Raw genomic sequence first — 11,828 nt, 5'->3', positions numbered from 1 at the left:
GCTTATGTGTTTAAGCTCTCTAGCTTTGGAATCTTTGGTGGCGTTTTCCTGAGTCTGCAGGCAGATTGAAACAGAATTCCTGAGGGTTAAACTTAAGATGCAAACCAACCTTTTAACCACGGATTATATAAATACACATCTGATAGGCTTATCCTACTAAACTCAAGAGTTTGCCTCCTTAATCTCGCTGCCTCCAACCAAATTGCCAACACCTTCATCCTATCTCCAGCAGTGCAGCCCTAGGGGCTTTGCCAGGGAGGCAGAGCCAGTTTTCTGCACACAGCTGTGGTCAGGGGAAGATGGAACGATCACCTTCCAATTTCATGGCACAAAGACAGGCTCGGGTGCCAGAAAGATACAGGCAGTCAGACAAGCTGGAGCAGCTTGACCGGTGGGGAGCAGAAGATGTGTCTTTGCATCGCACCCTGCCCTTCCTGTATTGTCCTTTGCCAGAACAAAGGAGGTACAGACGTTCCCATAGGAAATACATGTAAAATGAGAGAGCTTAAAATGAAATTGGAAAGGCATCTCCGCTAAAGAAGTCAGAGAGTCTCTCACTGCCTAGTTAACCCTTTCTCTTGTAGCATCTATCTCTGCAGCAGATAACAAGGAAGGACAGCCTGATGAGAGCAGCAAAGCTTTCCTTTTCCTATTCTGCAGTTCTTTCATCTTGAGCCTTTCAGAGGCAAAGCCGAGGCATGCAGTCCCATTTTTTTATTTTTTGTTGCCCCCTTCCTGCTTAACCCTGTCTCATTTTGGGGCAGCAGGAGCTCTTGGGTTTGTCCATAAGTTGGTGTGATTCCCTCTGCCAAGCAGGAATCAAGGATGCTTTCAGGCACAACCGTCAGCATCCAGTATACGATCTGCACAACCTTCAGCTGCAGGCATGCTGGAACCCAGTGGTCAACCTCAGCCTACTTCCTTACAGGGCAGGAGCCCACTGCAGAACTGTCACCATACCAAGCTGCCTTACACAGCTGGAACACAGCACTGGCTCTTCCCTAGAGCCACATCTTCCAGGCAAACAGGAATGAAGCTGGCACAGCAGCTCAAGCCCATACACAAGAGGAGGAAGGCAGCTGCTGGGCTGCCAGTGCACTGTTTCAAACTGCAGTGCTTCAGCTGTAAGGCAAACTGCTGTAACCCGTCCTATCCCATTGACTGGGGAATGGTTTGTTGGCTCAGAGATCCCCCAGCAGATAAAGATCACCTTCCAGGTTCTAGAGAGTTTTCTCCCTTTCTCCATTACACCACTTTCTGTGCACACAGAAAAACACAGCTCTGCCAGTCCCTGTGACACAGCGCCACATGAAATCAGTGCCACAACCCCGTGTTTTATGAGCACTTTGTACATCTCCTCATTTTAATCCACACTCGGAGACGGATCCTGTTCCCATCAAAGCACGCAGCAAGCTCCCATTAAAATCTGGCTCGGCTAGTATTTTAATAACACTTAGACATTCCCGTCCTTTGCATATTTCATCTGCAAAGCGCTTTGCAAACATGAATTTCCTAATTACAGGCGGATGATTTACTAAAACTGGAAATTCCTCACTAGTTCTGGCTTTCGCTTTGAAGCTCCGGGACTCGCTCCTGTCCCTCGGCAGTTTGGAAGATCCCTCGACGCCGCAGTTCGCAGCAGAGGCAGGGCCGAGCGCAAGAAGAAAAGGCGACGGCGTCCTACCTTTCCCTCTCCGCGCCCGCGGAGCCGTACGCGAGTGCCGGGGCGGCGCTGCCCGCCGGGGCGTGAGCCGCGGGGGGCGCCCACGTGGCGGCGGAGGAAAACCCGGCGGCGGCGGCGCCCCGGCACAGCGCGGTCGGCGGGAGGACTCCGCACCGCGCCGCCCCACTCGGCGGAGCGGAGCGGATCGGAGCACGGCGCGGGGCAGGAAGGGGTGGAGCGGCCGGCGGAGCGCACGGGAGGGGAGGCGGCCGAGAGACATCCCGGCCATGCTGCGGCCGGGCGCGGCGCCTCCGCCCAGCGCTCGCGCGGAGCGGACGCCCGACCAGCCCTGAGCCGGCGGACCCGGCCGGCCGGCCGCCGCCCCCGATGGAGCCCGAGGAGCGGAAGATCTCGGTGTGGATCTGCCAGGAAGAGAAGCTGATCTCGGGACTGTCCAGGCGCACCACCTGCTCGGACGTGGTGCGGGTGCTACTGGAGGACAGCCACCACCGGCGGCAGCGGCCGGCGCTGCCCGAGCCCGGCGGCGGGATGCTGTCGGGGCCGCCACACTCCTACTGCATCGTGGAGAAGTGGCGCGGGTTCGAGCGCATCCTGCCCAACAAGACGAAGATCCTGCGGCTGTGGGTGGCGTGGGGCGACGAGCAGGAGAACGTGCGCTTCGTGCTGGTGCGCAGCGAGGCCTCTCTGCCCAACGCGGGTCCGCGCAGCGCCGAGGCGCGGGTGGTGCTGAGCAGGGAGCGGCCCGGCCACGGCTTGGGGGCGGCCCGCGCCAGCCTGGCGCTCACGCAGGAGCGGCAGCGGCGGGTGGTGCGAAAAGCCTTCCGCAAGCTGGCCAAGATCAACAAGAAGCGGCAGCAGCCGCTGGCCCGGGAGGCCTCGTCTGCCGAGAGGATGGAGACGCTGGTGCACCTGGTGCTCTCGCAGGACCACACCATCCGGCAGCAGATCCAGCGGCTGCGAGAGCTGGACCGCGAGATCGACCGCTACGAGGCCAAGATCCACCTGGACCGCATGAAGCGGCACGGCGTCAACTACGTGCAGGACACCTACCTGGTGGGCGCCGGCGGCGAGGAGCCGGGTCGGGAGGCGCAGCCCGGCGCCGGCCGCCCCGAGGACGACTACGCCAGGAAGTGCGAGGAGGTGCTGCAGCTGCAGGAGCAGCGAGCGCGACAGGAGGAGCTGCTGGAGCACCTGGCCACCGAGATCCAGGAGGAGCTCAACGAGCGCTGGATGAAGCGGCGGCGGGACGAGCTGGAGCTGGCGGCGGGTCCCGGCCTGGCCGAGGCGGACTGCCACACCACCGAGCTGAGCGGCGGGGGCGAGGGCGAGCTGCAGCTGGAGCACGAGCGGGTCAAGACGCAGCTGAGCACCAGCCTCTACATCGGCCTCAAGCTCAGCACGGACCTAGAGGCCGTCAAAAGCGACCTGGACTGCACGCAGCGGGCTTGGGAGGCCCGCGAGCGGGAGCTGCAGCGGCTGCTGGAGACGCTGGGCACCCTGGACGTGACGGAGCCGGCGGCGGAGCCGCGCGGGGCGGCAGGGGGCGGTTGGCCGGATCCGGGGCTGCGCAAGGATCGCGCCGACAACGACGAGGACTCAGACACGGGACTGAGCTCCATGCACAGCCAGGACTCGGACTCTGTGCCCGTCTGCGAGTCCCTCGTGTAGCGCCCGCGGCGCTGCGCTCGCTGCCCGCAGCGGCCGGGGTACGGCCGCGGGCCAGGTGGGGGGCCGACGGCGCGGAGGTTGGAGCCGCGGCTTCGGAGCGCGGTCGTGTCGGAAGCGACACCCCGCAGGCAGCGAGCGAGCGGGCGCGCTCCGTCCCGTTCCTGGCCCAGCAGAAGAAACCCGCGGCGCGCTGGCGTTTCGCTCACGTCTAGGTTTGCTCGTTCCTTAAATCCCGCCGCCTGCTGCGCTCTTAAGGTTTTCGTGCCGGGCTTTCTACTCCGCGGCTCCCGACGCCCCGCACCATCGCACAGGCTATACCGAAGACCGAGGCCACGCCGCGGGGCAACCCGCGGCCCGTGCGCGGTTTCCCAGCGCTGCAAAGGCAGCGAACGGTGGAGAGCTCGGGCTGCCGGGTGCCAGCAACCCCCGCCCCGCTGCGGACAAAAAGGCCTTGGCACGAAAGCTGCTGATCGCTTAGACCTAGCGAGGAAAAGAGGCGCCCACACTATTTGAAGCTGACGCTGGGCTCTCCTAACGCCTAGGGTTTGGGAGCGTACTGCGGTTCCTTTTGGCAACGTAAAGGGGTGATCAATCACTTCTTCAGAAAGGGCAAGCTAAAGCAAAATACAGATTAATACGCTGTATTAACCAGTTCTGCATAGTGCTTTTCCTTATGCGTAGATAGGAGTGCTTTATTTTCAAGACATACTAGGACATCTGTTAGTATCAATGTTCATGTGACACTGATTGAAAATAATTAGCAGAGCCCTGTGTACACAGCGCCTTTAACCACAGTTTTGTTCTAGGCTAGCTGCTGCCTGGCAGAGCTTGGCTGCACTTAAACAACGTACAGAATCAGCTTGAGCGACCGTTTTTAATAACACCGTTTGTATGAGGCTGAGAGATTACAATGATAAAAGCATGACTCAAGCCCTAGCTGCACTACAGCTTAATCTTTTCAGTTATTCCCACAGAAAAATAAATGTAGTATCAGCTGTAACATGCATTTCACTTAACTGCCAAATCTTTCTCTGCAGCTTAGCTCTTACCAAAAATATATGGGCTGCTCTTACAGTAAGAGATACCAGGATTTCTTCGTTTTGGAATAATTACAGAGACAGTTTAAGCCATGAGAGACCAGGGAACGTTTAGTCAGACCTGAGCGACAGCATGAACTTCTTAAAACTTCTGAGATACTTATTTAAGGCTATTTATGAAAGTTTTCAATTACTGAAAAGAAAGCATAAAAAAGGAGAAATCAACCTCAAAAAACCTCACAGCGTCCTCACCCCAAGTCCAGGTCCCGTTCCTGAGCAGTGTTCTTACAGGTAGGATTCTGCTGGGCAGCAGAACACACCACAGTTAAGCAGCATGGAAGTGCTCAGAAATGCTGCTGGAGGATCTGTTGATGCTGTAAGATTCCCTATATGGTATAAGTCTGGATAAATGATACTCCACTGAATGGGTTTCAGTTATAACAAGCTGTAGCTTACTTTGAACACTGATGATATAATTTTCATGTTTTAGTCAATCTTGGAAATATATTTAAAAACCTATTTTTAGACTGAATAAAATTCTTACTAAGACTAAATGTGTTTTCCCAATTTAACGTGATTAAAAGGTATCAGGTCTAGGATTTTGTTTACTGTTGTCTCTTGGTGTCATTCATCCTTCAGTGAAGCAAGAAGAAAAATGAACCAAGTCAGACTGCTCCAGGATGCCTCGTGACAGTGTCATGCGCTCACCAGTGCCTGTAGGGCTCCTCAAGGTACAAGTAGAGCGTGCATTCCTTGTGTCTGTTCACTGCTGGTGTAGCATACTAGCATTGGGAAGTGTTGACATTTGTGCATTAGATACTTTACCTTGCTCTGCAATTAGAAATACATGGGAGTAGAGCTGAAGAATAAGTTGGGGGTGGGGAACTATGGTGCCACATTGCATTATTTTAACCAGTGCAGGTGCCACACGTGGGTGATGCAAGCATCTGTTGACAGCTTCTGCAGTGACTGATGTAAGCAGTAAACTTGAAATTGCTTTACGCAAGTTCTCCCATTAGCCACACCAAGCAATAAAAAGAAGCATATTAGAGAAATAAGCTGCAACAGGCCATCTGTCATTGTGCTATTGATACACGTGCCAGGTATTTTGTAAAGTGCAAGGTGACGGGAGCCAGGAAGTCCAAAACTGCACAGCCAAGTCTGCCTACGTATTCTTAACCACCAAAAGCCTTAAGCAGGACAGAAACATGCTAGTTCTAGCTCACCGAGGGACACGCTGGTAGGACACCTTGCAGTGCCTGCTCTGGCTCTCAGCACCCCAGAGGGTGGTGGCTCATGGTGCCGCCAATCTGCTGGTCCTTGTCCCATGAGGGCAGGGCTGAGAACACTGCAGCAGGCACTGCTGCCTGTACATTTGGGTAAGGGCTGCAGGGCCTTCCTACAATCACATCTCTGCACATAGTCCTATACTGTGCACTGAAACTGGTTGTATTTACTTGATTCTTAAACAGAGTTACAAACACAAGTGCAATGGCATCAGATTTTGTTCCTGCACACAGACTGAATTCAAACATCTTCACAAATTCCTCTCTCTCAAACTACTATTAAAACATTAGCATAGAAAAGGAAGTCCCTGTTTGCATTGGATCAGGTAATTCTCCCTTCCCATCCTCTCTGGACTTGTATATCTTCATTTAGATAATAGAGACAAGCCACAGGATGCTTGGCTTTGACAGGGAATTTGGCTGCAGGGTTTAGCCTGGCACACAGCCAGGGGTTAGGAAAGATTATTCCATATCACAGGTAGAATGGCAAGTTGTTGTTTTCTTTTTTATCTTTTTTCCATTTATGAGAGAAAGGAAGTGAGAGCAGCAGAAAAAAAAAACAACAACAAAACAACCAAACAACAACAACAACGAAACAACTTTGATCAACACCGTGACAGAAATCTGCTTTCCAGCACTGCTTAGAAAGCAGTAAAATCTCAGAGCAATACGTGGTTTCTAATTTTTGTTTCACTCTCCAGATCTCCATCTTCTGGAGAGTTAAGACCAGCCTAATCTTTCTCTCATCTTAAGACCAGACAAGAAGATAAACGTAACTATGAATGGAACAATATTGAAAAAACAAACAAACAAACCTAAGAGCATCATGAGCTATTTAGTATAGGTCAGCACTGCACTGCACTATTCAGTATCCTATCTGCTTCCCCAAGCAAGAGGCAGGAACAGAGGGCACCCAGCCTTTCTCAGACAACCCTACAGAAATCAAAGGAAGTTTTGTTTGAGAGACATAATCAGACCAGAATCAGGTGTAAAGTTTCAGGCATCTCTTAAGCAAGTATAGTCAAGCACTGCTACCCAAGTCCTGTCTGTTTGCTGCCCTTAGCCACATTTTTCTGGCTCTACATGCCATTTTCTTTTGTGACTATACAAGAGTTTGTGGGACTGGATGGTGAACCAAATAAAAAAATTGATTGGCTTTAACTCAGGTGAAATCTCTGATGGGGCTCAATGTACAATCACACAAACACTCCTGCCAGTGATACAGTATGGTGTTAAAAATAAGAAACTGAAGGCACCTGGTAAGGTGGAACTCAGTCTTTCACCAACATGCACTATCTTAGGTTAGCTCGCATGCTGGCTAAAGCTTAGTTCTGACTGCACATATAGCCCCGTACTCAGTCTGAAGACAGGGCTTCCAGTGGAAGATGAAGACTGGAGTCAAAGCTTCACTGACATCAATCACATTCACCTATATCAAATCTGAAATGAGCTAAGTAACCCACCTTCTAATCCTGACATTATTTCAGAAATCCACTATCAAGCAATGTTATCAGAACGAAGGCTGCATGTCAAGTCCAATGTATTTCTAGTCCTTAGCACATGTGAGAGACCTGCCAGTCTGAATAACCACTTTGTGGGGATATCATTTGGTGCCTTAAATAGGTGTGTGTATGGGGATACGTTTACTGTAATGAACACCGCTGAAATGCAAAATGAATGACCTATTAATTACCAGCATTCATTCTGAAAGTAGTACATAGCCAGCCAAATTAGAGCTTGGCTGTCTTACAGTGACAGATCCTTTTCCAAAGAACCTGCAAACTTAGATTCAAAATACAAAAGAATGGGGGAAGAAATTAAGTAGCTTTGAGAGAAGAAAAATAAGTAAGCAGTGGATAATAAAGCTTGATTATGTGAAAAATATCTCCTAGCATTACTCGAAAAATCAGAGAGACATACACACCTGTCTCCCTTTCCCTCCTCATCTTCACCTTCAGTAAATTCTATGCTGGTTTGCAGTGAGCTGGGACCAGAGTTCAATACATGAAAAGAGCAGCACCAGCCATGAAATGAAATAACAATAACAGGTCTGGTGAGCTGCGCGCTGCTTACAGAGTTGAAATATAAGCCATTGTAGATTGTTGGGAGCAGCTGTCCTTTGAAGTCACTTGATATTATTGCTCCTGAGCTGGCCTACAAAGTCTAGAGAAATGAGCACTGCAAAGTGCAGGGAGTCTACACAGATGTTACTACTTTTATACAGACTCACAATGCTAAATGAGCTTGGAAGCTTAACAGAAAGGGAAATTTTAATGAACTCAAAGTAAAATTGGGCTCCCTATACAAATCAGCCCAATATCTTCAAGCAAAATCATCAAATAATATTCTCTTTAAAATGCTACTTGCTTAATTGAATACATCACTTGTGTAAAAGGCTCAGAGCAGAGCCTTTAATGCAAAGTGGATTCTCACACACGCTCACATACTGAAGAACACTACAAGAAATTGGCTGCCAATTCCCTAGCATGCAGTGCTAGTTCTACCAAACCATTTCAATATACTCTTAAAATCTAACTTCTCCAGACTTTTCATATACTGCCTACACATCTGTTTGTTTGCACTTAAAGTTTTTCTCTCTGGAAAGTTTTAATAAATTAAAACTCCCCATTCTGTTTCAATAGCAGTCCACGAACCTACTGGTGCTACCCAAAAAATAGATTCCACTCCAATAGTATTTTTCCTCCTTCCTGCCAATTAGTCCTCCTCTGCTCATCAATATCTGCTCTGAACTTCATGAGTAGCATCCTTGCAATTGGTGGGACCCCACAGATTAGTATTAGGATCCTACTTGCTAAGAAGAATGAAGTTTCTCTTTATATTTCTCTTTATACCTTGGCAAAAACTCATTATTTAGTACAGCACATGCACTCTCAGCAGTACTTTTATCATTCTTTATGTAACGCTAGTTTAAGTGGAAGGACATACTCTCACCAGTTGTTTCATTGTACTGTTGCTCGCTGCCTTTTTTTCTTTTAAGAAAAAGCATCTCCAAGCTACTGTCCAAGTTTTCTCCCCCTCCTCATATGAGAGGCAAGCAGTTCTCATGTGAGGAGGGGGCACATCTCCTCAAACCCTATTTCTGGGGTAGCAGTACTGTGGAGAGCTGATGCAAGAAGACAGTTTCTGTCCCAAGCTCTAAGAATAACTTGAGTAGTTATTCCAAGATTAACTCTCTTGGAGCACAAGCATTTGATGAAGATATGTACCACATTACTGTACACCAGCTGGCTGAAGGAAGCCACATCTACTTGTGGTCTTTTAGGTACTGTTATAGTGCAAATGTAGAAAAAATTTCTCTTTTGTGTCTCAGTTTCCCTAATGCTGAATCAAGTGTGTGCTCTTCCTTGTTCTAAAAGCCTTTAAATAATCTTTCCCGTTTAACAGCTCACTGGGAACACTGCACTGTGACCTCAGAATACAACTCTGCTAATTCAGTCTTGGGATTTTATAGAATTTACTGAAGGAAGAAAACCAAACCAAAAACACAACAAAAAATTTTTCTGTGACTCACAGAAGGTGCTCTCACATATCTGTAACATACTATCATCGGCTTACCAACACCACACTTAACGTGTCTCAATTACCTGGTTATTTAGTCTATTATCTCTAAAAGAAATACTTTTCATCAGTGAAATCATACTCATAAGCAGGTCTTTGGAAAATGTGTTAAAAGCCTTTAGGAAAAATATTTAATCCCTGCTTCAATTTAATGTAATCCCCTTCTTTTAATCTCTTACAGCGTACTTTTTGCATGTAATCAGGCTATTAGTTTACACTTTTAATAATAAGAGCAGGCTAATAAGTTGCTATGTTTTTTTTTCCTCCCTCACATTGAAGCTCTACTTGATAGATGTATCTTAAGAACAGACAAAAAGTAGCTTTGGAAATTCAGAGACAGAGACCTTTTGAAAATGTTACTTCTTGTTCCAATGTGTAATAGAACAACTTGGTCATCCAGTCACTTTGAATTCATTCCTACACATTTACTGACCTCGGGGTGGGATTTTTAAAAACAACATCCCCTGCTTTCTATCTATCAGGGATTGGCGTGGGTATGAAGATGGCATTTAGGCTCAGAGAGATTTACAAACCAACGAGGGCAGTAAGCAACACCTGTCTTGTTCCTTTCTCCTCCAATACTGAGTGAAAGACCTTTCTGTCTCTGTACTGCCTAAAGGTATTGGAGATGGAAGGATACGAGAAGAAAATGAAACAGTGCCACAAGGGGATGGAGCTGAGCCTAAGGACGAGAAACGGGAGAGAAAGAAGCTGAAGGAATAAGCAAAGAAAGGACAAAAACCAGCAAGAAATCTGGACAATGGGAATGTAGCAGGCAGCAGTAATTAACTTCTGCATTGTAGCAAAGGGATAAAACTTAAGAGTTTTATATGTACAACATATACCTGTGCTTCAAACCATCTCACCACAGCCATCCAACAAACAACAGCCTCAGAAAGGCTGAGACTGATGCCCAGCATCTTCATGGCTTACTGACACTGCAGCTGGGTGAACAGGAAACCTTGTGATTTTTCTGAGGTTCTCTCAACAGCTACAAAACCCAACAAGTGCAGCATTTGCACTGGGATAGCAGACTGAGTACTTGAGGAAAAAATATCATTCACACTGATTTTTTTCTTTCCCTTGCAACTCATACTTAATCAATCTGGAAGAGTGAGCATTTCCCTAGATGATACGTTTATATCATCATTGCTTTTTCCCCAGTGCACTCTTTTCCTAGAGCATTAAGCCTTAGTTGCTGTTTTATTATCTGGGTGCTGCTGTCATGTTGCTTTAAGTGCTTACCTACATGTTTTTCCCAAAACAGTGACACAAAGTCAACATAGTATTGAACTAAATTTAATATATAGGTTTAACAAAACAGCAAATTAAGACTTACTGCTCCAGCTTACCCAAAGCAGCTTGCAAAGCATATGCAATGGCATTTCTACATTTGTTTTGCAAACCAGTTTGTGTAAAACAAACCAAGTGAGACAGATTTAAATTTCAGTTGTTTAAAGTCTTTTGTCATGTGTCACTGAAATGATTCACACGGAGTTCACTTACTCTTGTTAATGAACACAATTACCATGTTTTGACAATATTAATTGGACTCGTACATGCACTCCCTTCTGCATTTCACCTTCATAACCACTTCCATAATCAACTCCTATGCCTCTAGTATGCCTAAAGGAATAGCGTACCTTTACAGAGCATATGTTACAATTCTCTCACTGTCCTCTCCTTCCAGTTCTTCCTCCGTAAGTTTTTCTTGTCCTCCAGAGAGAAGGAACCTTCTACCTTTTCAAATACTAAGAGTGAAGGATACCTGCCAGTCCAGAAGTCACCTGCCACATGCTTTCATCTCAAATACGCTAAGTACCTGTCACTCCATCCAAGTTTCCTTCACATGAGTTTTATAAGTAAAGAAATCCCAAAAACTCAGAAGAGATTTCCTGTCCTCCCCAACAGATCAAAGACAAATAGATAAACAGCTTATAGAAGCTGTACTGTTTGGCCCAAGATTTAGTCATCTCTTTATGAGAGAAGACAAGATGATGTTCTTATTTAACCCAGTGATTAATTTGTGCGATGTTTTCATCCAGAGTTAAACAACATCATTCTCATTGGCATTTATATAGAAATAGGACCCGGCAAGACAGAATCTTATTACATTAACTGTGTTTAAAATGCACAGGACAAGACAGTCCCTGCTTTGAAGGGATCATGGAGCAGACAGAGAGCAAAGGAGCTGCAATGACTTAAGTGCATGGCAAATAAATAAAGACAGAGCAAAAGACAACTCTCCTGATTGCCAGCCTGTTTTCCTCGCTGCTAGACCCACGCTTCCAGCCTGTATTATGGTACAGACAAAAAACAAGGCATAAATACATCTCCACCCCTTACTGCCACAGGAGATGTATAGCAGCTAGCATGTGGAGACTTATTCAAGCAACTGAAGAAATACAGGAGGTCAAAGAGCACCAGGGAAGCATTCCACTAGACAACCATGTTTCATAACCATGTTTCACAACAGTCTCAAGCCTACTATTTTATATGCTGAGAATTTATGGTCTGAGGAAAAGTTTTGGCTTGCTTGAAGATCAATAGCATAAATAGCTGCTGTTTCTGTAA

At 47.5% G+C, this 11,828-nt stretch overlaps 1 protein-coding gene across 1 annotated transcript; it reads left to right on the top strand.

Moving 5' to 3' along the window:
• Positions 1–1,898: 1,898 nt before the first annotated feature.
• Positions 1,899–3,613, top strand: RASSF10 (Ras association domain family member 10). Its single transcript, XM_072338755.1, has one exon. It carries the CDS (start codon positions 2,051–2,053, stop codon positions 3,350–3,352), a length of 1,302 nt encoding a protein of 433 aa, XP_072194856.1. The 5' UTR covers positions 1,899–2,050; the 3' UTR covers positions 3,353–3,613.
• The last annotated feature ends 8,215 nt before the right edge of the window (positions 3,614–11,828 follow it).

This window comes from Excalfactoria chinensis, chromosome 5, assembly GCF_039878825.1.
Source record: "Excalfactoria chinensis isolate bCotChi1 chromosome 5, bCotChi1.hap2, whole genome shotgun sequence".
NCBI classification, from domain to species: domain Eukaryota; kingdom Metazoa; phylum Chordata; class Aves; order Galliformes; family Phasianidae; genus Excalfactoria; species Excalfactoria chinensis.
The sequence above is the reverse complement of the archived record's forward strand: the minus strand, read 5'-3'. Positions and strand labels throughout refer to the sequence as shown.

Excerpts from the sequence above, each read along its gene's own strand:
- RASSF10 (XM_072338755.1), top strand. The coding sequence starts at position 2,051 with ATGGAGCCCGAGGAGCGGAAGATCTCGGTGTGGATCTGCCAGGAAGAG.